Consider the following 26592-nt stretch of genomic DNA (forward strand, 5'->3'; position numbering starts at 1 on the left):
AAATATTGAAATAGGGCTCGGATCTATTTTCACAGAGCAGGTATTGATGGAAGAGAAAGCAGGAGAATCAGAGCAGGTGATACAATGATGGAAAGAGGGATGAGAATCATGTGGACCCATGGGCCAAGGAATGCTGGTGGCATCTAGAAGCTGGAAAAGGTACAGAGTAAATTCTCCCCTAGAGCTTCCAGAAGAAACCAACCCTGCTGACAACTTCGCTTTAGCCCAGGAAACCTACTTAGGACCCTCTGACCTCCAGAACTCTAAAATAATAAATTTGTAGGGTTTTTTTTAAGTCATTGAGTTTATGGTAACTTTTTAGAGCAGCACAGGAAAATTAATACAATGGCAATCAAGAGCTCTCTAGCCAATGGACTCAAGCGCCGATGGTAGACATAACCATTCATTCATTTGCTGAGCAAATACTATATACTCAGTACCAGACTGAAAAAACAGCCAGTGAGCAAAACAAACATGGCCTCTCCCATCAGGGAGCTTGAAATCCAGTGGGGAAGACATGCCAGTTATCAATTCATGGCCTCTCAGCTGCAAGTTTACCCCTCATTACCTGCTCTGTGAAAATAGATCTGAGCCCTACGTCAGTATTTCTGCTTTTCCAATGGGCACGATGTTAGGCTTTGTCAGTAGAGCATGCTGGAGAGACAGTTTGGGAGGAAAGGGTTGGCTTTCTGATTCTGAGCTCCTCTTTCTGCAGCTCCTGTCATGTATGAGACTTCTCCAGCAATGGTGGCTTCCTCAGCGCCCCACTCCTGCAGTTTACGGTGGCCAGCAGCACCTCACAGCTGGCAGCTTTCCCTAACGTCCACCTTCAGTAGTTCGGTAGCAAGTGCATCACCCTGTGAACAGTCATCCCTAGCACTGCAGAGGGCAAATTTCCATCAAGCTCTGCCTGAGTGCTACATCAGCAACTTATCTGCCATTCAGTGAGCTGTGCAGAAATGTTGCTTCTGGGGGACGGGCAGGGGAAACCTCTTCTGTGAGCATTATAGCTCAGCCCTCAGGCTAGTAGCTGCTCCCTTTGTCTGACATTCCTATATTTAGACTTCTCTTCACTTCTAACTAACCAATCCCTCATTATCCCAATCCTCTGTCATCGTTAACATTTCTTTCCATGTTCACATTCTTTCTCATGACTGGACCTGGACTGAGACAGACAGGACACAAACACTCATAAGTGTGGATCACAGACAGTGACGGGATCTGCACGAGACAAGGAAAAATGAGTGGAAATAGAAAGGGGGAGACTAATTCGGCCAGGGTAACCAGGAGAGGACTCTTCACACTTGACCTTCAAGTGAAAAGTGGTAAGAAATCAGCCGTAGTGGAGCATTCTGGGCTGAGGGAGCCAGGAGGCGACCTGAGGGGAATGAGACGTAGTGTGGCCATGTTCTCACTGTGCAAGCTTCTGAGGGACAGGTGGGATTTGGTTCACAGGCATCATATCATGCAATAAAACCAGCAAGATAACGGCATCGGCTCGAGCCTGTCACCCTCGAATCCAGTCCTTGGTCCTCCTCTGATCAGTTCTGGGTCATAGCAGTGTTGACCCCTGAAGATGCTGTTTTCTAAGCTTTTGTCTCAGCTAGCAGGGTGAGATTAAGTGAAGGACTTTGCAGGATCCGGCAGAAGGAGGGAGGCAGGAGCCAGGTAATTCCTCACCCCACTCCCAGCCCTGCCTCAGGTAACATCCTTCACAACAGTTGAATCTCTCCTGTGCTCCAGCCCTACCCAGGCTGCTCGAATGTGATTCTGGCTGCAGCAGTGACCCCAAGGTCCTGGGCTCTGGTAATACCCCCTCTGCCCTCACCCTCTGGCCTGGGGGTAGGAGCAGATTCCCACTCTCACTAGGGTGTCCAACTCTCCTGTTCTGTCTGGCTTCTCATCTGTTTCATTCCCTGTGTATTTAAGTCCTTAAGCTGCTCTGTTCTAACTACAGAGGTATTTCTGCTTCTGGTCAGACTCTGACAACTGTGAGCCCATTTTTTGTACATTCTGTAGCTATGTACCCTACTACCCTTACTTCATGCAAGGGTGGTCCGGCGTTAATTGCCACTGATCTTTCCATGACTTGCTTCGAAGTAAGGAAATGGAGGAGGGGAAGGGGAAGAGGAAGAAGGAGAAGGAGAAGAAGGAGGAGAAGGAGAAGGAGGGGAAGTGAAGGAAGAGGAAGAGGAGGAAGGAGAAGGTGGAGGTAGAGGAGATGGCAGCAGTGTTAGCTTCTGAGCCCATAGTGAATGCAGTGCTACAGATAAAGCATAGAGAACAGGGGTAAGGACTTTGAGTAGAGATTCCCCAACCTCAGCCTCACCTAGGTGAGATGGAGAATTTTCAGATGAGTTCCCAGGCACAAGGGATGCAGCTTCATTCCACCTTAAAACCCATACCCATCCATCTCTGTTCCCTAACAGGTACTTCCCCATCTAGATGTGGCTGCCCTCAAACCACAATGTGGGTCAATGATGATAGGGATAGTCTCCGTCAGTCTAATTTTCAAAAACTCAGTGACCCTGGAAGCTTGGACTAAAGCACAGATCCATTCATGTGTTTAACAAACATTAACTGTGCCAGGCATTGTGCCAGGTGCAGGGGAGACAGGTGTGGACAGAACTGTCCAGGATAACCCTGCTGTCGTGAATCCTACCTTCTAACTTTTGGAGAAAGAAAATTAACCCTAATTATCAACTAGTGACAATATCTATGAAGAAGATAAAACAGGTGATGACAGGCAGAGTGTAATGAGCTGGCAGGGGAGGGAGGGCCAGTTTTAGCCAACAAGGTCAGATAAGGTGGCTCCCTAATAGTTGAATTGGGAAAAAGAACCAGTTGTGGGAGACATAGGGAAAGTGTGTTCCCAGCAGAGAGATGCACTCAACACAGTTGAGACCCTCGAGATTTGGGGATGCCAGAATTAATTAATTGTAAGATACAGGGTTCAAAGGAGTCTCAACTTTGTTATTTAACTTGTGTGATGGATGATTTAAAGCACCTACAGATTTTTATAGAGTATCTGGACATGGGTCCCACACTCCGGTACCACACAAGAAAGTTAAAGCAGTGCAGAAGATGGTTGAACATTTCCAGAGTGAAAAAGGTTATTAAGCAGCTGGCTGACCCATGGACTTCCTGTCTCTGCAGAATCTCTGGAATGTAGGCTCTGGAATATCGCACCCATGACCCTGATCTGAGATGTACTTCCTGAGCTCAACTGTGAACATAACTTCAGCCAGGCTCAGAGTAAGATGTCCAATCACCTCCAGGCCAGTGAAGCAGAAGCACAGGCAGTTTTGTGGACTCTGGGACTATACCCTGCTTAAAGTGGGCAGTTCCCACCAAGGCTCTTTCGGTCCATCTGCATTTTAGAGTTTTCAGATCTGTAAGTTACCTGGGGACCTTCAGAGCAAAGCCAATCGACAAGGGGCTGGTTGCTTGGCATACAGAGCCACTGTTCCCACCAAGTAACCCCGATGCATTTCAACAAAACTGTTTTCACTCAGTGCAGCCCTCAGTTCTGATATGCATGCAGATTGAGAAAATAAAGAATAAGGGCTCCCCAGGAAACAGTTCCACAATATCCACAAATGAAAAGGGATTTACATGGTAGACCCTAAATAGCTTCCAAAGAGCCATTATGGAAAGCAGGTAGATCAACTGCAATTTAAGTATATTTTCCTTGTTTAAACAGTGTATCAGGTACATGGGAAATAACAGATTAGACGGTGCACTATGTTTGTATTCAAAGAAAACTTGTTTGTGACACTTTTTCTGAAGCCCCCTGTTTCTCACCATGGCAAGAGGGACGATGCCCACAAAGGTTGTCTGGCTGACGAAGATCTCGGAGACGACCAGCTCACTCATGGAGTCCTCAATCGGGTACTCCACCTGCCAGGTAATCTGCTGGGCCCCAGCCAGGTCACTGCTGTTATCAATTCCAAAGTCTACTTGCAAGATCTCGTAGAAGGATCCATTGACTCTGGAAAACAAACACATATTAAGATTCCATTTAAAACCTCAGACTCAGCAGAATGTCAAGAATGTAATAAATTGCCACATTCTTATTTCTCAATCAAAAGAATGTCTGCCAAGTTCAACAAGTCACATGGCAGCGTTGACAGAGCCTAACTCACGGCTGCCCATCAACAGCCCACAGCTCAGAATGGGCTGACGATCCATCTCCAGGGCTCCAGGTTGCAGAAAGCAGGCTGCTCTTCACTGGACGAGTAGCTTGGCCAGCATTTTGCCTCTGAAGACACCATGCACAGCTCTCCCATCCCCAGCCCAGGCACAGGCATGCCACAGTCCAAGCTCCACACTCAGGAAAGTCCCCCAGATGATTTCATGTAGCTCCACTGCTCCTCCAATCACAAAGCACACCCTGAACCCTGGCTGTTCCTGCTTCTACTTAGCTGGGGTCTGTGGACCAGTGGTTAAAACTCTCCAGGCTTTAGAATTTGTGGATAATAGTGGAGATGTCATAGATGTGTGGAAGCCTCAGGAGACTGAGAGTGGGAAAGACCTTCACACACTACATGGCTTGCTACATAAACTATGAGCAACATAAGAAGGTACTATGCTGGATTTCTCATTTCAGCAAATGGGATTAGAAGTAATGTAAGGAGCCGGGCACAGTGGCTCATGCCTGTAATCCCAGCACTTTGGGAGGCTGAGGCGGGTGGATCACGAGGTCAAGAGATTGAGATCATCCTGGTCAACACAGCGAAACCCCGTCTCTACTAAAAATACAAAAAATCAGCTGGGCATGGTGGTGCATGCCTGTAATCCCAGCTACTCAGGAGGCTGAGGCAGGAGAATTGCCTGAACTCAGGAGGAGGATGTTGCGGTGAGCCAAGATCGTGCCATTGCACTCCAGCCTGGGTAACAAGAGCGAAACTCCGTCTCAAAAAAAAAAAAAAAAAAAGAAAGAAAGAAAGAAGAAAAAGTAATGTAAGGAAATCCCACCTGCCTTAATGTCAATGACAAGCCCCTTGTCATGGACATGGGCTTGTAAATTGCAGGCTATCTCATCGACAGGGAAGTCACTGAACAGAGTTAAAACAGAAAGCTATGCAGCACAGGATTGTGAATGACCCCTGATTCGTTAACCTGTTTCCAACCCTGTGAATTCAGCTTCACCCAGATCCAAGGAAGGTGATGGCAGAGCAGCTGATCCATAAGCTCCGCTCAGGCCTGAGCCACACACACCAGCTGCTCCTTCTCTGCCAATGAGCCTGCCAGGACCAACTTGCTGAGAAGTCTCTTTCCCACATCTGGGGGCCCAGGAAAGGTCTGCAGTCTGGGCTCCCGAACTCACAACCTGTGAGGAAAGAGTTTTGAAAAAGAACCTGCTGGGCTGGGTGCAGCGGCTCATGCCTGTAATCCCAGCACTTTGAGAGTCCGAGGCAGATGGATCATGAGGTCAATAGGTCAAGACTATCCTGGCCAACATGGTGAAACCCCGTCTCTATTAAAAATACAAAAATTAGCTGGGCATAGTGGTATGCCTGTAGTCCCAACTACTCGGGAAGCTGAGGCAGGAGAATCACTTGAACCAGGGAGGCAGAGGTTGCAGTGAACCAAGATCATGCCATTGCACTACAGCCTGGGTGACAGAGTGAGACTCCATCTCAAAAAAAAGGAAAAGAAAGGGAAAGGGAAGAGAAAAAGGAAAAGGAAAGAAGGAAGGGAGGGAGGGAGGGAGGGACAGAGGGGAGGAGGGAGGGAGGGAGGGAGGGAGGGAGGGAGGGAGGGAGGGAGGGAACCTGCTGCCTGCTGCTTGTCTAATGGATTCTTCCACCATGGACAGCTCCCTTGCACTGGGACCCCTATAGAAGGGTGGTGGAGAAACCACCGTTCTGCTTCCTTGTATATGCCAAGAGGTACCAGAGGAACACTGGAATATAGCCATGGCACTGACAAAACTAAATCACAGTGACCTTACTGATGAGAAATTCTCCCCAAAGTGAAACCACATTGGACTCCACATAGATCTGGTCACAGGCAATCTTTTTCTCACGTAGCCAAGCTTTAAGGAACTCTCAGATACCATAGTGCCCAGTATGGTGGCTACCAGCCACAAATGGCTATTCACATAAAATAATTTGAAAATGAATCAAATTTAAATTCAGTTCTTCAGTCACAGTATCCTAATTTCAAGTGCTCGCCAGTCACGTGTGGCCTGTGGTGACCTGTTGCACAGGGCAGATAGAGACCTGCTGCCCTGCTCTGTACCCTGGGAAAGCCATTTATGCACCTTCTGCCGTCAGCTTCCTCACCTGGGAAATGAATGAATAATGATAGTATCGGTCTTTCTACTTTCAGTAGAATTATGAGGATGGAATGAGGGAATGGATGTGTACTCACTTCATGTACCATCCAGTACTAAGAATTCATACTTGATGAATGATAGGGGACACACAGCTGTGGAAAAGTTTAGGGGCCCCCATGGGCAAACATAGCCAGGTGGTCCCAGCTATCTATTGATACAGATTGTTTTGTAAGAAAATACGTGTTGAATAGGAGTTTCTGAGCTCATGAGAGGACTGAAAGTGTGCACACACTGAACCCCCTTCCCCACCAGGGGACCCCTATTTACCTGGGTATCTTTAGTGAAAGGCAAAGAAAGTAGAGATGAAGAGCTGAGTTTTTAGCTCAGTTTTCAGCTAGAGTCATCCCTCCTGCCCTGCTGCCATTTCCCATCCACCACACTCTAGCCTAATTTCTCTTCACTGGTCACAGAAATTCTCTGCTAATCCATCTGTTAAGTCACCTCCTACAAGAAATGCTTGGTCCTGTCAGATCAAATTTTCAATTTCTCTTTGGGCAGCACTGTGCTTTGTAACCAGAACTAGGGAGCTGCTTCCAATACCTGCTGGGTTCTCAGCATTCCGTAGACCTCAGAGAAGCTAATGCTAGGAAAGTGAAGATCCAGCGAGAGGAGAAATGAGCTCTGTCACCAGCCATTTCATCCTGAAAAATCAACTTTCTGGTCCTGGGGTAAAAAAAGAGAAGTGGCCAGTCTTTGGGCAAAGAGGGTAAGGTCTGCATGACAGGATCAGCCCCTCTGACTGTGGACACATCTGCTTCTTTCCAACTTCCCAGCCTGTGAGCTGCACCAACCTGCCCAAGTGCAGCAATGAATAGAACAGCAATTAAGGCAGAGTGAATTTTATGTCAACGTTTTTTTAAAGGTCATTTCTCTCAATCCAGAGGAGAGAGGTTTTATACTTTTAGGCAATGGGTATGCTTGCTAATGAGTCCATTCCTATGAAAATGAGTTTACAACTGTTCATTTTACCTGTTTCTGATCTATTCTTGATAAGCCTTTCAAATATCAAGAAGTGTTTCATCATTCTCTCGGTTCGATAATTACAACCACCTTTCAGGAATCAGGATCAGTGTTTCAGCCATGAGACATTCATTAGGCAATTTTCCCTGCAGTGGAGAAGTAGGCATGTGAGAGTGTGATAGTGTGTGTGTGAGTGTGTGTGTGAGAGAGAATGTGTGCATGTGCATAAATGCGTGAATGTGGCGGTGTGGGAGTGTGTGGGAGTGCACAGGAGAGTGTGGGAGAGAGAAAGAGAATGTGTGCATGTGTGGATGTGTGTGTCAGCATGAGAGAATATGCAGCTCTCTGAGTGTGTGAGAGAAACAGGATATGCGCATATGTGCATGTGTGCAAATGTGTGCGAGAATGTGTCTGAGTGTGTCTGTGAGAGGGCGAATGTTTGAATGTGTGTTTGTGTGAGTGTATGTGTGAGAGAACGTGTGAATGTGTGTGTGTGATAGAATGTGTATTTGTGTGAATGTGAAAGATAATGTGTGAATGTGTTGTGGGAAAATGTGTGAATGTGTGTGAGAATGTGCAAATATGTGTTGTGTGAGTGTGTGTGAGAATGTGTGTGTGTGTGGAAGACAGAATGTGTATGAATGAATGTGTGTGAGTGTGAGAATGTGTGGAGTGTGAGATAATGTGTCAATGTGTGTGATGTGAATATGACAGAATGTGTGAATGTTTCTATGAAAAAACATGTGAATGTATGAGTGTGTGAGAGAATCTGTGTGTGTGAGTGAATGTGTGTGAGTGTACATAAAGGAGAATGCGTGTGTGAGTGTGGGAGAGAGAATGTGTGAATGTGTGTTTGTGTGTGTCTGTGTGTGTCAGGAGGAATCTGGTGTGGAGTGGCCACACTGCTTGGCTGTTTCTCCCTCTAGCTAGAGTACACACCTTCCCCTCCCCTTCCATAAAAGCTGAACCTCCTCTCTGGAGTCCTGGGACCCCTGAGGAGGGGCTGAGGCTGCTTTTAGTGCACAGTCCGGCTGCAGCTCAGCCATGCCAGCCAGGAGAAGGAGGAGCCATAGGGCAGCAGAGAGGGACAGGGTGCCCAATCCAGCAGTGTGTCCCCAGGACCATATCCAGCTGTTTCTCACATGTCACTCATGGTCACCAGAGTGACTGCCTCACAAGACCAGGGAAGGAAAGGAGGGATCAGAAAGGAGGGAGGGAGGAAGAAGTAAAGAAGAGTGGGCAAGCTTGAAAGCTGGGACTGTTCTCCAGCAAGCTGTGTCATTTACAGAGATTACTTTTTGCAGACTTCTGGATGGTTCTGAGCTACCAGGCAGAGAAGGTAACACTTTCCCCACATGGTAATTCTAAAAATGGGACAAGAGAAGCTGTCTCTGGTCTCAGGTCTCTGCTTTTTCTTAGGAGACTTTTTCTAGGCATTAATTTTTAAGTGACCAAGAAGCAAGGTAAACAGTGAACGATGATTACACTGAACAAATGTCCCAGGATAGGAATTGCTGGTGACTCTCAGGAAATACAACGGGAGACGGGGACCTCTGACTCCTCCTCTTGACTGTGACCTCCATGAGGACACAGATGTGCCTGTCTTGTTGCTGCTTGTCAGGTAGTGCTGGCACAGCACCTGGAAAATTGCAGAGCTCAATGCGTATTTGTTTAATTCATTGAACATACTTAAAAGACCCAACAGGATACCCTGTAAAACTCTGGGGGGTGTCGCATTTGCATTCTGGGGGATGACACGCCACCAGCCAGCAGAGCCTTGAGCCATATTCTTCCAGGCCATAAGTCAATTTATATGCTCTGCTTGGGGAAGACATGTCTGTCTTCACCACTGGGCCACTGCAAGTTCCCCAAAGGCCAAAACCTATTATAACACCATAGTTGCTACAGTTCCTGGCACATTACTTTATTCAGTAGCATTTATTTGGCACCCCCCTGGTGTGTCAGGCACTGAGATTCATTACTAGACAAAACAGATGAGACTTCTTTCTTACTCGTCAGGAAAATAAAAGACCACATCATGGCAAATGCTATCATGAATACAAAATGGAATAATTAAAGTTGTTTTAGGAGTTAAACAAAATTCTTTAATTTTTAAGAATTAAAAAAACACAATTTCAAAATGGTCACCTTACATTTCAAAATAGAATACAAGTTACAACAGAAGGCCATGGAAGGGTGTTCAGGAGAAAGAAGCTGACAGCTGAGCTGAGACCTGAAGGGTGAGAAGCCAAGTAGCTTCTCAACAAGTGTTTGTTGAATGAATGCGTCTATTTTAAGCTAAAAAAAAAAAATCATAGGAAAACTGTAGCCCAAATGATCAGCATGAACACAAGGTGCTAAATAAAAAGGAGCATCTTTCAAGTCTTTGTTTGAATGCTGCCAGCTCAGTAAAGCCTCCTCTGACCACCCCACTTAAAATTCCACTGTCATCTCCACAATTCTAACTCCTTTATTCTGCTGTAGCTTTTCCATGGCTTTTACCTTCTAGCATACGGTTATTTATTTATAATGTTGATTCTCTCTCTCTCTCTCTCTCTCTCTCTCTCTCTCTCTCTCTCTCTCTCCCCCTTCACACACACACACACACACACACACACACACACGTACACACGTACACACATACATGCACACAAAAGTATGTAAGTGCCTGTTTTGCTCACAAATGTATCCCCCACGCTTAGAAGGTTGCCTGGGACATAGGAGGTGCTCATTAAACATCTGTTGAATGAATGAATGAATGAGTGTTAAACACAGTCTGAGTGGGTCTCAGAGGAGCCCATGCTGAGTACAGCAGAGCCCCTGAGCTGCAGGTGAGTGGAGGAGACAGAGCTGCATAGGTGGGCAGGCCAGGGAGGGCTCCCGGGGAAGCTGGGCTGGGGCTGAGCTTTGGGGGCTGGACTTACACGACAAGCTGCTGCCACACCCCCACTGCGTGGGGTCCCCTCATCACCCTGTTTACCCTCCTAACATCCTTCCCACTCCCTGAGTCCTCACCAGCACTGGTGTCCCAGAGAGGAGCAGGGCACATTCCCACTCACAGATCCCTTCAACAGACCAGAGGTGTTTAGTTTGTCTCTCTGCCTCACGTACAACTTTTTTTTCATCAGGATCTAATGACTGCCTCTCAGAATGAAGCATGAAGAAAACATCTTTTTCTGCAATTTCATAAAATCCAGGCACAACTTCTTCATTTCCATTCATTTTGTCAAGGGCAGTTCTGCTTTCTCTGAATATGCTCTGAAAAGACCATTTCAGGTCGACCAGTCAGGCAGTGGTTGGCAGTCAAAGGTCCAGAGGTTAAAAATATTTAAGAGCCACTAGTCTAAATCAGGGGCTTATCTTTCAGGACTCAAAACATTCTCTCACTATTGGTTTGATTTTCTGACTTCCCATAATCAAATTGCTATATAGAACTCTAAAAAAAATCTAGGACTGTGCCAGCTGGGCATACTCTAAGAAGTGGGGTTCCTTTATGGCATTTCTGGCTGATGGGGAAAGTTACATAGAAAGCCCAGAGGTTGAAGCTTCATATGACTGAGCTGCTCACGGCCAGAGCCACACTTTGCTTACTCATCCCCACTATCACGTTTTATCAAATTTGAAACAGCTGGCAATATTTTTAAATATGGAGAATCTATACCCCCAAATATAGTAATTCTGGCTTCTCTGGAGAAGGTTAGGCAACACTATTCCACATCCCCATGTGGTAATAACCAGCTGGGGCAGAACACGGCCCCCTTTATTGGGGTTAAAACTTTCCAATAGGCCTGAGTCACTTTACTCACTTATGTCCCCCGAGTCCCTGTGGACACCTGTGATCTCTGAGAAAACACACTTGGTTCGGGGCCCTCTAGCAGACGCCTTTTGCTCTGTGTTTCCAGCTCACCAGTGAGTCCCCATTCAGCTGAGAATTCATGTCCCTACTTCCACTCTTCCCTTGTGCACAGGGCGGGACATGGCATGACCCTGTGAGACCCAGTCCCTAGCCATGGGCTGGACTTGGTTGACAGTGAACCCTCACCTCAACTGGATGAGGGACACTTCCTAGGAATGTGCTTTCCAGCTAGGAAATTTGGAATTTGGTCTGGGATGCTTTTTCAAGCAGAGATGTGAAATCTAACCAGCTGTGCAGATCTCTTCTACCAGGCAGACTAAAAACTGAAAAAAAGAGATCAGAGTGAAAATCACAGGGCAGAAGTTAGAATAAATATTTCCAGAGTTTCTGGTAAATTTCTACTTCTGGTTGCAGTTCCTGGAACCCACAACAATACTTTTCTTGGGTTCCATGAAACACCTCCATATCCTTATAGTTCATTCCCCCCAAAAGGTGAAAGCAACCCAATTTTCTATCAAGCAATGAATGGGTAAGCAAAATGTGGTATTTCTATATAATAGAATATTATTTTGCCATAAAAATAATGAATTATTGACAAATACTGCAATACAAATGAACCTTAAAAGGGTTATGCTAAGAAAGAAGCCAGTCACAGAAGACCATATAATGTATGACTCCACTGATAGGAAATGTCGAAAGCAGGTAAATCCATAAAGACAAAAAGTAGATCAGTGTTTTCCAAGGACTGGGGTAAGTGAGGGGATGGGAAGTGACTGCTACCGGCTGGAGAGTTTCTTTGGGGGTGATGAAAATATTCTGAAATTACATAATGTGATGACCCCATGATTTTATGAATATACTAAAAATGACTGAATTGTTCAAAATATGGATTACATACCATGCTCATTATACCTCAGTTGTTTTTAAATAGAAGAAAATGAGTAAAAATAAAGTTGCAAAAGTATATGAATAATACTTTTTATAAAAATGGCAAATATATATGCAACAATTCTTTCTATAGTTTATGTTAAAAACTACAAAAAAAATGCATGGTAATGCCTACCTCAGAGAAAGGAGAGAAATAATAAATCAACAAGAGGTACCGACGGCTCCAGTTATAGCTGTAAAACATATTTCTTTTAAAATTTGAAGAAAATAAAGCCAAATAGCAAGATAAAGCTGGGGGTAGGTGAATGAGTGTTTGTTAGATTACTTTCTATACTTTCCTCTAATCAAGAAATACTTTACATAAACATAGAAGGTGACCATCTTCAACTCTCTCGTTTGGTTTATTCTGCTTTTGTTTAAATCTCAAATATATTTTTCCAGTGTAAATACTCCAAAATCTCTCCATCTGATTCCTAAGTCAGCACATAATAAGTTGGCCAACCCATTGCCCCACTTCCTAAACACAGGAAAAGGATGTTAGAGTCTTCTTTTTCTGTTCTTAAATTTTTTAAAGTACTTTGCAGACTGGCATGAGTGGCCTTATTTTTGCTTACCAACATTTTCCCAGAGCTGAAAACAATAAATCTTGATAATGAGCAAATACTTGAGGCTCCTCCGCTTTCTTAGCTGCCAAACCCATGGCGATTTCTCACACTAACAGCTCACCCTCACTTCCAGCTTATCTGATTTTATCAGCATCACCGTGACAAGCCCAGAGACAGCTAAGACAATTGCCACAATTTTTTTCCTACTGCCTCTATCTTTCTGACAACATCCCAAAATCCTTCCAGCAAATAGTGGCTCAGAAATCATTTTACACCAGGTTCCTAAATACAACTTTTCAGAATTGTCTCTGTTCCTTTCTATTACCAACCTGAAGGAAAATGTTTGTTACCTAAAAAATGGACAACGGCTCTCTCACTGGAACCCATTTCTATTCAGGTCTCCTTAAAGAGAAGCAAACCCATGCTGACAGATACCAGAAATCAGATGACAGCCTCCAGACATGGAGGACAGAGGGCCAGATCTTGATACTGTCCTCAGGTTCCTGGGGCAAACATTCACGGCTTCACCTCAGAGTGGAACTGGGTGTCTGATTTTGATTGATAACATGTAACTTTTGAATAAATAATCCATTCCTAGGATGTAAAATTCCAAAAATATAAAAGAAGAGAATAGTCTTCCTTCTACTGTTACCTCCCCAGACTCCAAAATCCACTCCCCACAGCCAAACCAAGTAATTCTTTCCTTATTAACCCTGCAGAGATATTCAAATCATCTACCAGCATGAAAAAGTGTGATGCTCTGCCCCATTTTTACACAAACGTGTGCGTTATATACTCTGTTCTGCATCTAGGACATCTGATCTCCAACCCAACGGGAAAGGAGAGGTCTAGTTGTTCTCCTCATTAACTGTGGAATGCTCTGGCCTAGAAGCGATGACCGGTCACGTGGCCCCATCTGACCACAGGGCTGTAAGGGCAATCCTCCTGCACACCCAGAGGAGAAGTGATGAACAGTAGCCATCACTAGAGAGCAAGGAAGCCCTGGTGCAGGCAGGTTACACAGCTACAAACCGGAGCATCCAGGATCCACCACACCTCTGATACCACAGTCCAGGCTGGAGAGAGACTGAATGTGACATTCGTGCATTCATACATGCACATTTACTGAACGACTACTAGGTCCGCAGCCCTGTGCCAGTTATGTATCTATAGGGGGAAAGTGAAGATCAGAGTCACACACAGAAAACTCTAATTACTGGCTGGGCTCGGTGGCTCATGCCTGTAATCCCAGCACTTTGGGAGGCCGAGGAAGGAGGGTCATTTGAGGCCAGGAGTTCAAGACCAGCCTAGGCAACATGGTGAAACTCCATCTCTACTAAAACTACAAAAATTAGCCAGGTGTGGTGGCACATGCCTGTAATTCCAGCTACTCGGGAGGCTGAGGCAGGAGAATCACTTGAACCTGGAAGGCACAGGTTTCAGTGAGCCGAGATTGCACCACTGCACTTCAGGCTGGGTGACAGAGCAAGACTCTATCTTAAAAGAAAACTCTAATTACTTTTCAAAGAGTCTGCTTCTGAGTGGAAACTTTCACCTGTTGTGTTGCACAGGATCATCCTGCACCTTTGCTGGGAAGGGCCTCATTATATAGGAACTTTTTTTTTTAATAGTGCAGTGAATAGTGTTTTATTAAAAATTGCTAACAGCTGTAATTTTAGGTACTTGACTCATGTGAAGTTTAACTTCGGCATATCTTTTCTCCCTAGGAAAATATGTTATACATGCAGAAAGAAAAATATGAAAAAGTAAATCAAACCCAAAACGCACCTAGCCAAGTAATTCTGATCACAATAGTCACATCTCTGCTGCTGCTATGTTTCTGAAAAAAACAGGACTCCCCACTTTAGTCTGGAATGATAGTAGGTAATAAAATACACAGCTGTTGGTGTTTTTGTTTTCTTTCTTTTTCCCAAAATGACAGACTTCATAAGCACAGATAAGCTACATGTTCTTTTCCAAAAATTTCCTGCAACACAATTTTCTGACAGGGTCATACCACAATTCTAAATATGAATAACACAGCAAAAAATGGGGGGGAAAAGGATGTTTTTGGCAGGTACTCATGGGTATTAGTTTGTATTCTTGCAAGCTAACTGAATATCCTTGGGCCCTAGGTAGAGTCCAGAGGATGGCTTTGACGCTTTTTCCAGTTTAAGCTGGTTTGGGTGCCTGAGTTAGAAGTGTTAAAAGGGCACAGAAAACAAATCTCCTGATTGGCTTCTTTTTCTGAGCACCATTACCTAGGGCACGATAGTGAAAGAAGGTATCAGGAATGATTAGAAGACAGGATCATACCTCAGGGAAAAAAGAGATCAGTCATAACTACAGATGGTGCCTCTAATGTAAAGGTGACTGCAAATGTATGTGAGGACGTGGACAGTGCTCTTGTTTTGCAGTGTCCAGAGTTTAAAATTCAGTATAGTAAATGCCTAACAGGCAAGTCGACTCTACCAAGTGGGAACATCTGCTAATGAGAGCAGGTCCTGGGGTCATGCCCCATGCACGCTGCTTAGCTGGGTTTTCCCAGGTGGCCGTGAAGGGCTCCTATGAGACCAGCACCCTGAAGGCCTCTCTGGTCACCAGGGGCCAGTTGGCAGCTGCAACTGCGATCAGTGCCAATTTTTTTTCCCAGGCCTGGTGTCTTCCCTGCTGAGGTACAGGAGCAACATCACGCACAAGCGATTACACTGGGCTCCCCATTAAGGGGACTGTAACAATGAGATGACCAGGGCTTTGTTCGTGGCTGACCTACAAAGATCAAGCCCAAGATAAGCTTCCTGCAGAACACTAGATCAGAAGAGTACTCATTCACCTAGAGCAAAATTTAAAGGCCGCAGATATTTGATTGTACTTTCTACGAGAATTTACTACTCTCAAAGGGATGGAGTTAGGAGGTGCAAAGATCATGACGTTTATTGCAGTCTTCCCCAGTAAAGGCAACTCCATCCATCCTTCCAGTTACTCTGGTCAAAATCTTGGTCGTCCTTAACTCTTCTCTTTCCTTAATAGTGCATGTGCAATGTGTCCAGAAAGCCTGATGGTTTTATACCTTGGAAATATATATATATATATATATTAAATGCGTTCACTCTCACTGCATCTACTACTTCTGCTGTGGGCCAAGTCACCGTTGCCTCTTGCCGGAGAGACTGGAACAACCTCCTACCTGATCTCTCCGCTTCTGTTCTCACCACCACTCCTACACTCTGTTGTCTCCACACAGCAGCCAGAGTGCTGCTGTTAGAACCTCAGTCAGGCATTCTTCTCTCTTCTTTTCAAAAGCCCGAGGGATTCTCATCTCATTCACATCAAAGGCAAAGTCCTTACAAAAATCTATACCTGGCCCCTTAGCTCTATGGCCAGATACCTCCCTAAACACTTGGCCCCATGCCCTCCCTGCTCACTCTGCCTGAGCCACCAGGGCCCCTTTACTGCTCCTCCAGCTCCAGCCACGCTGCTGCCTCAGGGCCTTTGTGCTAGCTCGTGCCTCTACCTGGGCCACTCCTCCCTGTGACAGGGACCTTCAGGACCAGACTCAACAGCTGTCTTCTCAGTGCTGTCTTCTTTGATGACCCTACTGAAAGACCCATCTCCTAAGCTAGGGCGATCCCCATCACCCTCCTTGCTGCTTCTCAACAGCACCATGAAACATAAGTCTATTTTATTTATTTTTCTTTCACTGGGCTATTTCTGTCCACTAGATTGCAAGCCCAGTGAAGGCAGGGATTTTTGTCTGCATGTTCCCTATATTACCCCCCAGTGCCTAGGAAAGTACCATAGTAGGCACTCCATAAACACATCATGGATGGATGGATGAATGAATGAGTGAGTGAGTGAGTGAATGAATGCATAATCTTTTAAATGAGGTGCTCTCAGCTGGGTACAGTGGCTCACACCTGTAATCCCAGCACTCTGGGAGGCCAAGGTAGACGAATCACTTGAGGCCAGGAGTTCAAGACCAGACTGGCCAACACGGAAAAACACTGCCTCTACTAAAAATAAAAAAACTTAGCCAGGAGTGGTGGCACACGCCTATAATCCTAGCTGTTCAGGAGGCTGAGGCATACGAACTGCCTGAACCCAAGAGATGGGGGTTGCAGTGAACCGAGATCGCACACTGCACTCCAGCCTGGGCAACAGAGCAAGACTCTGTCTCGAAAAATAAATACATGAAAAAAATTAAATAAATAAATGAGGGAATCCCGGCGGGTGACAAATCCGCCAAATGGAACACCGACAGCATCATCAGGGCATCCCAGAGGCTGCTGGCAAGAAATGCCAGAGGCAAGTCCTCCTGGCCCGGGGAGCCTGCTCTGGCTTGGAGAGGGGACACAGCTGCTGCCCTGGAGCAGGTGTTCTCACTTTGGTCTCCATCCTCACCGGTGGTCAAACACTGCAATGAGCCTAAGCAAGATCAAAGACCAGCAAATGGGCACCCCTCCCTGGCCCACCGACCCCATCATTCCTCCAAGAAGCCTGTGTAGGGCTATTTCCCAGCCTGGGCATGGGGAGGTGGGAGGGCCCAGGGGTGGGACTCCGTGGTCGGTGCTGGGCAGGAGTGGTCCTGGGCACCAGCCCTCAAGGGTCCGCCTGCTCACGAGGAAAGTTGTGCCCATGATGCGCACACTCACGCCCTTGTCCATCTCGTGACGTCCTCCCGCCTGCTGGAGGCTTCTGTAGAGAACGCCGTACCCCAGAGAAAGGACTGGCGGTCCAAACCCTCTGACCCATCACCGAGTGGCAGCCCCGAGTGCCTTTTTCCCATTTCCCTGATGGAAGTTAAATTGCAGTGTGATCATGAAAAGCAGCTCTCCAGAACAGCTTCTGCCCGGCGGAATTGGGGTTCCAGTCAGAGCAGTGTGGGCACTGAAGGGCTCCTGCATCCGCCTTCACACGCAGAGCACATGTTTCACCTCCAGTGGGTATAAATGGGCTGCTGCACTCTTCCTGACTTCAGGAACACAGGACTTTTGTGTGCTTTGGCTTCCTTAGATTGTAATGTTTTGATCCTTGTGTCTGAGGTCTCATTTGTGCCCAACCCTGCCTAGGTCGATACAGGCACCACTCACATCCCACTCTTCCAATCTCAGTATTCATCTATGGCCTTCTGCATTACCTTCCATAAGAGCATGAGGAAATTTCTGTTTGAAAATTTTCCTGCAAAGGAGTTTCCCTCACCCTGCAGAAGTTTGGAATGGCAATGCCGTGATATACTGGAATCGCAAAAAGACAAACATAATATTTGAATGCTACCTTATTAGGCAACAATCTTCTCTTTATTGAGCACCTTAAAATGCAAAGTACTAGCAAACAAGAAAGATATAAGACCCACGCTCTGTCCTTGCAAACAATTGTACCTTAGTACCGAGAACCAGCTCAGTTGGAGACCCCTGACCAAGGTGGCCTGAAGGTACTGAGAGGCAGACAGCCAGGTAGAAAACAGAGTGGATCCATCCAGAGGACCAACAGCCTGACAGCTGAGAGGCTGACAGTGTTCCAGGCTGAGGGCCCAAGCAGATTCTCATCCACATATTTATTTGCTCTTAGACAGGTGATTCTTATTAATACACAGGTGCTCTACATTTACTCATAACTCAAGAATATACCAAGTAGGCAGCTGTTACCTGCCTACCACTAATTACAAACTAAAAGGTAACCTCCACAGAGAAGCCATGGGAGCAGGGTAAACTTCATGTTTCTCACCACCTTAGTTTATAAAGTTTAGGCTGGCATGAGACCCAGAGTGTATTGAAGCTGTATGTTCATCACGCTGATATCAGAGCCGACTTCTATCTCTCAGTCCTTCTTTGTGCATTAAGCTGGTTAGTATTTGATAAGCTGTTTTTTTCAAAAATTATATTCCACTTAAGAAATCCGTATGGAAAGAGCCATAAGTTACATAGAAAGACAATTTATATTAAATAAAATCCATCTATTTTAAGAACATACCGTGAATTCTGACAAATGCATAGTCATGTAACTATCACCACACTCAAGATATAGAACCTTCCTACCACTCTGAAAAGTGCTCTCACGGCCCTTTCAGACAACTCGCTTGCCACACTCCCCAACTCTGAAAACCATGGATCTACTTTCTCTCACTCAAGTTTTCCCACTTCTAGAATTTCATAAAAATTGGAATCACACATAATATAGTTATTTGTATCCGTCTTATTTCATTTAACATGAGGCTTTGATGGCTAATCCGTGTTTGTATGTCCATCAGTAGCAAGTTCCTTTCTATAACTGGGCACAATTTGTTTATCTATCTATTCATCAGTTAATGCACATTTGAGTTCTTTCCAGTTCTTGGCTGGACTGAAAATGAATATGCTGCTGTAAACATTCATATTTAAATCTTTGTATGAACATATGTTTTCATTTATCTTAATCTAATACCTAGAAGTATGTTTGCTTGGTCATATGACAAGTATACATCATATGATACATACTTTACAAAACTGGAAAATTTATAAGCATCACTTCTTTGAATATTTTTTCTCTCCCTTTTCCTTTTTCTTCTTTTTGGACTCAATTCCACATAGAAAACTCACTATTATCACACAGGGCCCCGAAGCTCTTTTAATTAACATTGTCAATGTTTTTCTTCTGTGTTCTTCTGACTAAATGAGTTCCATTGGTCTGTCTTAAAGTTCACTGACTCTTCTGTCATCTCCAATCCTCTGGTAAGCCACCCAGTAAACTTTTTTTTTTTTTTTTTGAGACAGAGTTTCCCTCTTGTCACCCAGGCTGGAGTACAGTGGCACAATCTCAGCTCACTGCAACCTCTGCCTCCTGGGTTCAAGCAATTCTTCTGCCTCAGGCTCCTGAGTAGCTGGGATTACAGGCGTGCGCCACCATGCCCAGCTACTTTTTGTATTTTTAGTAGAGACGGGGTTTCACCATATTGACCAGGCTGGTCGCAAACTCCTGAGCTCAGGCAATCCACCTGCCCCGGACCCCAAAGTGCTGGGATTGCAGGCATGAGCCACCGTGCCCGGCCCCAGTAAACTTTTTATTTCAGATATTATATGTTTCAGTACTAGAACTTCAACTTTATTCTTCTTATGGTTTCTATTTTTCTCCATTTCATATATTTCCTTTCACTAGTAGCATATTCTTCTTAATGTCTATAATATAATAATAATAACTACCTTATAATCCTAGCCTGATAATTCCATTATCTAGGTCACCTTTGCACAAGTCCCCACTTAAACTGTTTTTTTCCTCTGGTGTGTGAGTCTTGTTTTCTTGTTCCTTCTTATGTCAAGTAATTTTGGATCACATCCTGACACTGTGGAATAATTCATTGTAGAGACTCTGGATTCTGTTACATACATCTGAAGAATCATGCTGTTACTTTTTTATTAAATAAGGGGTTAATCTGAGCTTCTTGGAGTCTTCATAATGCATGTATGGTTCCAGGGTTAGCCGTAGGTTTGGGCAGAGATTATATACAGAATGTGAGGCCTCCCTTTCTCTAAATCTTTTTCCCCAGCATTCTCTCCTCATTTTCTGGTGGTTGTGGTTGCCCCAAACACTGCCTCTGGTTCTCCAAGTCAGTAAGACTGAGCTTTCTGCAATTCAGCTTCCCTGCATGGGTACTTCTACCAGGGTCTAAGTCATAAAATGAGAGATTCAGGCAATGCCATTCTCTACTTCCAAGTGTCTGCTGCTTTTGATCACTCTGTGCCTCCTTTAAACAGCTGTTTGTTGCATTTTCTCCTGAGTTTATAGTTTTCATCTGTGTGAATATTAGCATTGTAGCAGCTCCTCCACTGTTATTAGGCAAGGAATCACCAGTGCTAATGTTTTGCAGGCGGGTGCTGTTACAACGGATTTAGCAACAGGTAAAACATGAGGACAACTTTTCCAAGGAGTATCACAAATGACAGCCAGCTTCCTTTAAAAAATAAAGTAACTACCTCTGATTCAGTCACTCCCAAAGCACATGGCACCACTGGGTCACCAAGAATTATTTCAGCACCACTACAACAAAGGAAAAAAAATGCCCAGATATTTCTGCTTGTATGGCTGACAGCCACTGTATACTGGGTCTTGCCATAGGAACACATAAGCTCACTTAGAACCTAATCAGAAATATGTGGGAGCCACAAGGTGGGAATAATTTGAGCAACAGCAAATATTGCTATTTGTCTGTCTGCAACTATGAGTCTGTAGGCAAGTGTTTATCTCTCCCATACAGATATAGAAGTACATGTAATAGCTCCACACTCACACTAGTTGAAGAAAGATAGATTTCCAACATCAGAGGAAGCAAGTGAAGCCTGGAGGCTCATTCAAAATGACTCATTGCTCAGTGGCAGGGTAATACTTAAAATTTCCTTAAGTTCCATTTCTTGAAGTTCCATTCTAATCAAATATATGTATTTGTGACCAATCCATTCAAATAAAAAAGGACTTTCCAAAATTATTTCATTTACATTTCATCTTCCCTCTAAAACCCAATAGTACAGTTGCTTTTGATTTAATAATTGTTAATAAAGTTTTTTTTTAAAAAAAAAAAAAAAAGAAAGAAAAGAGAAAGAGATGCAAACAAACACCTTGGGACATTAAAAAACAAATCCAAACAGACTCTTTAACCTCATTAACCTTGAAATTGGTAGAGTTAGGAGAAGTCCACAAATAGATTTATACTCTGAAGGCCATGTGGGTCAACAATCAAATTAGAATTCTTGTAACCTTCCACTCACCTGGCATATTTTCAATAAATATCAGTTAAGCAGAAAGTCAATGGGAGGGATTTGCAGGCTCCTGTAATCCCTAAGTGTGTAAATCTCCCTACATGAAGAGCTCTCCTCCAGGAAACAGAAATTCTCCTGTCACCAATTAATTAATACCCAATGATCCCATCACATCTCTGATTTGGCCCATTGTATTAACTACAACAGCCTCAAAATCTTTCTTATAGGCCAATTACTCCAAAGTAATTAGCTCTTAAGTCGACTACAAATAGAAAAAAATATGTGCATATAACTTCTCTAGACTCTCCTTTGCTGATTGTGTCTCTTCAAGCACTCCTGAAATTCCTTACATGGAACTAAGCCCAATCTTACCCTGCCATATTTTCATCAAACGAAACTAATTTGGGCCTGAGGAGCAAGTGTGAACCAGAATTATACGTCAGTTATAGCACACAGTAGCAAGAAGCTGGATTCTTCCCTTTCATCTTACAAGACTGCTCATCTACCCAGTTACAGGATGCAAAAACATAGTAAGATGCTCCAGGACAGGGGAAGGCCTGGTGTGCATGACTCAAGTAACTGCTTATCTGGATTCCAGGGAAAGGTACATCAAGTTCATACAGGATTCAGGTACTACCTCCTCGAATTTGCCCAATGCTCACTGCACATCAATCTTATTTTCAGAAACGGGTCCACCAGTGTATGTTCTCAAGGAATGAAAACTATTCCAAATAACGATGCTGTGAGTTGGCACCAGGTCAGACCCTCTGAGAAAAAAGATCACTAATTGGCCTGAAACAATAGGATGAAAGGTAAAAACCTGTTCTGCTGGCTGAGCCAGGCTGCACTAATGAGGGGCTGTGCGGCTGTCTGATGGCCATTGAGCTAGCTGACCTTTGACATCATGTCTATGTCTCCCGCACACCCACCACCACCACAGGGGGTCCCCAGGGTGCCTGGAGACAAAGCACAGACCGGGGAGGGGAGGGGGTCGGGGTCAGGGCTCACATCTAAGCGAAGAGTGAATCCTCTCTCAGATCTGAACCTCCAAGGTCAGTACCTGCAGAGCCAGTTTCTCTGAAAACTCTTCTCGTCTTAAGGCAATAATTTGTCTGCTCTCCCTGATGTTGGACAGTCAGCACCCTAATGAGAGATGCCGGGAGTCTGCTGGCTGCAGCGGCCGAACTCAGTGAGAACACATGGTCTGAGATGTGCGTACTTTGAATGGAAACCAAACGATTAAATTTAGGACAGTTCCAGAACATCAAAAAGAAGCCAAGGAACATAAAAAGAATCAGGGCCACAGAGTTGTCCAGTTTCACAAATGTGCACTCTTTGGCTGGGTCTCCAAGTTATGGATTATAACCTATTCATTCAAACATTCAATGAAATATTTTCTAGTGTCTACTCTGTTCTCAGCACTGGGATCAATAGTGAGCTCTTCTGGAGTTTATATTCTAGTGGAAAGAAGCAGTTAACAAGCAAATAAAAAACAGATAAGGCAACTATTCAATCATGAATTTGGTATTATCAGTGACCTTTCCCAAATACTTCTAGATGCCCATTTTCTGAACACGCAAGAGGACGGCACATCTGCTCCTCTGGGGGCAGGGTCAAGTGACTAGTTTTGACCAACCCATTCTGTATCTTCCTTCAGTGCAGAATATGTACTTAGTTACTAGCATGAATCTGTTTCCCTCTGCCACAGCCGCCAGCAACATTCAACACGAGGTGCTCCCTCACTCATCTGAGACTCTGGTTGTCAGATTTCCCCTGCTGAACCTCGAAGAGCTCAGAGTTTGAATGAGGAAAAAAAAAAAAAAAAAAAAAACCTTTGTAATTTTAAACCATTGAGATTTGGGGGTGGTTTGTTAACACATTATAAAATAGCCGATTCTACTGGATGCAGAGATACACAGAGATAAAGATAAAACAGGATAAAATGATGAGGAAAGAGATCATTTAGATAAAGTAGTGAAAGGAGGGCTTTCCGCTGAGGAGAGATTTGAGAGCTGAGATCTCAGTGGCAGAGGACAAGGATCAGGGTTCCAGGCAAGGGGAACAGCAAGAGCAAAGATCCCAACATGTAGTAACTTTGCTCCACTCAAGCACGCAGGTCTTATATATGTGCACGTGTGCCCACATGTGCATTCATGCATACATGCACTCATGCAGATACACATACATGTACACAAATATGCACAAGATGAACTAAGTACCCTATTTTCATACAACTGGAAAACCAATACTACACCTGAACAGTTACTTCCCAAGGATTTGAAGAAGTATCCTCTTACCTCTTGCAAATACTTAACATTAGAGACATCCACCTGTGCTCTGCCCCATATAATACATGAATAATCTGTTATGCTTCAGACTGAGGGTCTTGCAAAACTGATCCCCTCCACCTGTCAATATTAGCATACAATGGACACAAAATCTCCAAAAATTAGCCCCAAAAATGTCAGTCCCAAGTATATTATTCAGCCATGGCATCCCACAAAACGAGGAACCTAATTTAACAAATAAAAATAAGAGGTGTCCCGTTCGCACTTATAAGTGGCAACTGAACAATGAGAACACACGGACACAGGGAGGGGAACAACACACACTGTGGCCTGTCAGGGGTGTGGTGGGGAAAGGAAGAGCATCAATAAAAACAGCTAATGCGTGCTGGGCTTAATACCTAGGTGATGAGATGACAGGTGAGGCATACCACCACGGCACATGTTTACCTGTGTAACAAACCTGCACATCCTGCACATGTGCCCTGGAACTTAAAATTAAAAATATATATACATATATTTTATAATTATGTAATATATGATACCCAGTTAATTTTAAATTTTAAGTAAACAATATATAATTTTAACATAAGTATGTCCCAAATATTGTATGGAACAGGGAGCAGTATTGCATAGAATATACGTATACTAAAATATTATTCCTCGTTTATCTGAAATTCACATTTACATGGGTATCTTGTATTTTATCTGGCAATTCTCCACAAAATGGAAAGTCTCTTTTCTCTCAAAGATAGGAAGCTGTTTGTGAATTTTCCCATCCAATTACCAAAAGACAAGCTGAAGGATTTTTCAGCCTTACAAGAAATTATAAAGTTTTCTAACTTTTCCGAACTGGCTGTCCCTTTATTCAATCTGACAAAAGCTGACATAAAACCCTTGCTCTGAACTGTCTTTGCCTGTCTTCCGTTTCTTTGAGGACTTCCTTCAAAACCTCCCTATCCTTAGGCCCTCCCAATTACTATATGCCTCTATCTCTACTTGTACATGAAAGATAGGGACAAGCATTGGGGATCCTAACTCAACAGCACAAGGGAGATCAGAGACTCACCATTTATTAGTCTCTTGCTGGACCCCATAGCACAAGAATCTACTCTCCTCATTTGCTGCAACCAAGTTGACCAAAGCCTGCTACCTGGTATTAGGACATCCACATAACCTCATAGCCCCTCAAGACATTCAGACCTTACTCTTCCCTGACAGTACCCAGTATTTTTCTATTTCTAGATTGACATCCCACAAAATCCCTCCCCTTCCATTTCACATGGAACATTCTATTAAACATTCTTACAGCATTCCAAATAAACCCCTCCATACCTCGCCTTCTGCAAGAAGAGGGGAATCTCAGACTGTCATGTCCTCAAATGGGAATGTTTCTTGCCTCCCTCTAGCTTCCTTGAAACCAGTGGTCCTCAAATGGCAGCAATTTTGTCTCCGAGGGAACAGCTGGCAATGTCTATAGACATTTTTAGTTGTCACCCCACGGTCGGGGAAGGTCCTACCAGCAGCATCTAGCGGGTAGAAGTCAGGAGGCTGCTGAACATCTTACAGTGCCCAGGACATCCTTCATTTGAAAATAGTGGAGAAGATCCCTAAATAGAAAAAACACCTAGCCATCCATTCAGCTTTCCCACATAAAGTAAAATCATCCTTTACTGTTCTTCTCATTATCCTCCCACCAGAGATTCCTCCAGCCTGAAATGCCAACTGTGCCAAACATTGATAATTCAAACTTACAAGTGTTTATGAGTCCTATTTGAGAACCAAAAGAAGCAGCTCCCAACTCCATCGCCTTGCTCAAGTCCAACCTCCTCCGAAAGGTCAAAATGCTAAATTTGGTCAACAGTTTGCCAAAATTTTAGCCTTTACTAGGGCCTGTCAGGTAGCTGGAAATACAAGACCAAATGTCTATACAGGCAGCAGGTACACTTTTGGGATGGTCTGTGATTTTGCTAAGCTTTGGAGCTTCTTATTTGCAGCTGGTATTTCAACTAAACATGATAACCACACCAAAGGCCCAGTAGAGGCCTTGCTTCTCCCAAATGAATTGGCTCAATTAATGTTACGGGACTTACTAAAAAGAAATCTCAAAAGCAAAGGGCAGTCCTATAGAGATTATTTTGCTAACTGAGCATTCCCAAGCTTATTGTCAACAAATCCACTTTCCAAAGATAACCCAAAGGAGGCCTGAATGATCTCTGGGCAGGAGACCTGATTTACTAGAAATGAAATCAATGGAAGACTGTGTGGGAAGCTCTTTGGAAGATACCTCCAGAGACACCACTAACCAGTGTCCTCTGTATGGAAGGACACAGAGCATTAGAACAAGCCCCACGAGACCCTAGTATCTCAAAGTAAATAAATGTGTTGCAAGGACCCCACAGCCTGGAGTGTAAGCTGGTCTTGCCAACCAGAATCAGGCGATCTCCTCTGTACCTGTCTCCTAAGTCATGTTCAGAGTCCCTCCACCAGGGAACCAGCCTGGCTGGTTTATAAAACACAGAGTAACGAGATGTGGCACATCAACGGCAATGTCCTATTATGTAATCACAGCCATTTCTCTGCTAGGAAGCCATATGTTATCTCTGAGACATGCTATCAACATGGTTAGATGTCTCCAGCCAACAATAGCTATTTGCATAACTGACAGGTTTGCAAGTGAAGGGGGTGGCCAAGGATACTGTGTGTGATTTTCTTCACACCCTCCCTACCACCTACATACACACAGTGGTTTATTGCACATATTCAGTGTAATTCCTATTAACACTAAATAGGAAAAGCATCTAGCCATTAACTCAACTTCCCCATAGAAATCAAATCATCCTTCACTGTTATTATTATTATCCTCCCAGCCTTCTGACCAGGACATGGAAATATACACCCTGAGGGAACCAGAGCATGCCTATAAAAC

General features: G+C 44.3%; 1 protein-coding gene across 1 annotated transcript in view; it reads right to left on the reverse strand.

Moving 5' to 3' along the window:
* The window catches only part of TMEM132B (transmembrane protein 132B), a 484193-nt gene that overhangs the window by 143071 nt on the left and 314530 nt on the right, over positions 1–26592 (reverse strand). Inside the window, exon 4 of the mRNA XM_010347677.3 lies at positions 3805–3991. Within this exon, the coding sequence (XP_010345979.2) occupies positions 3805–3991 (187 nt within the window). The remainder of the gene's footprint in view (positions 1–3804; positions 3992–26592) is intronic.

Source organism: Saimiri boliviensis, chromosome 7 (assembly GCF_048565385.1).
Source record: "Saimiri boliviensis isolate mSaiBol1 chromosome 7, mSaiBol1.pri, whole genome shotgun sequence".
NCBI classification, from domain to species: domain Eukaryota; kingdom Metazoa; phylum Chordata; class Mammalia; order Primates; family Cebidae; genus Saimiri; species Saimiri boliviensis.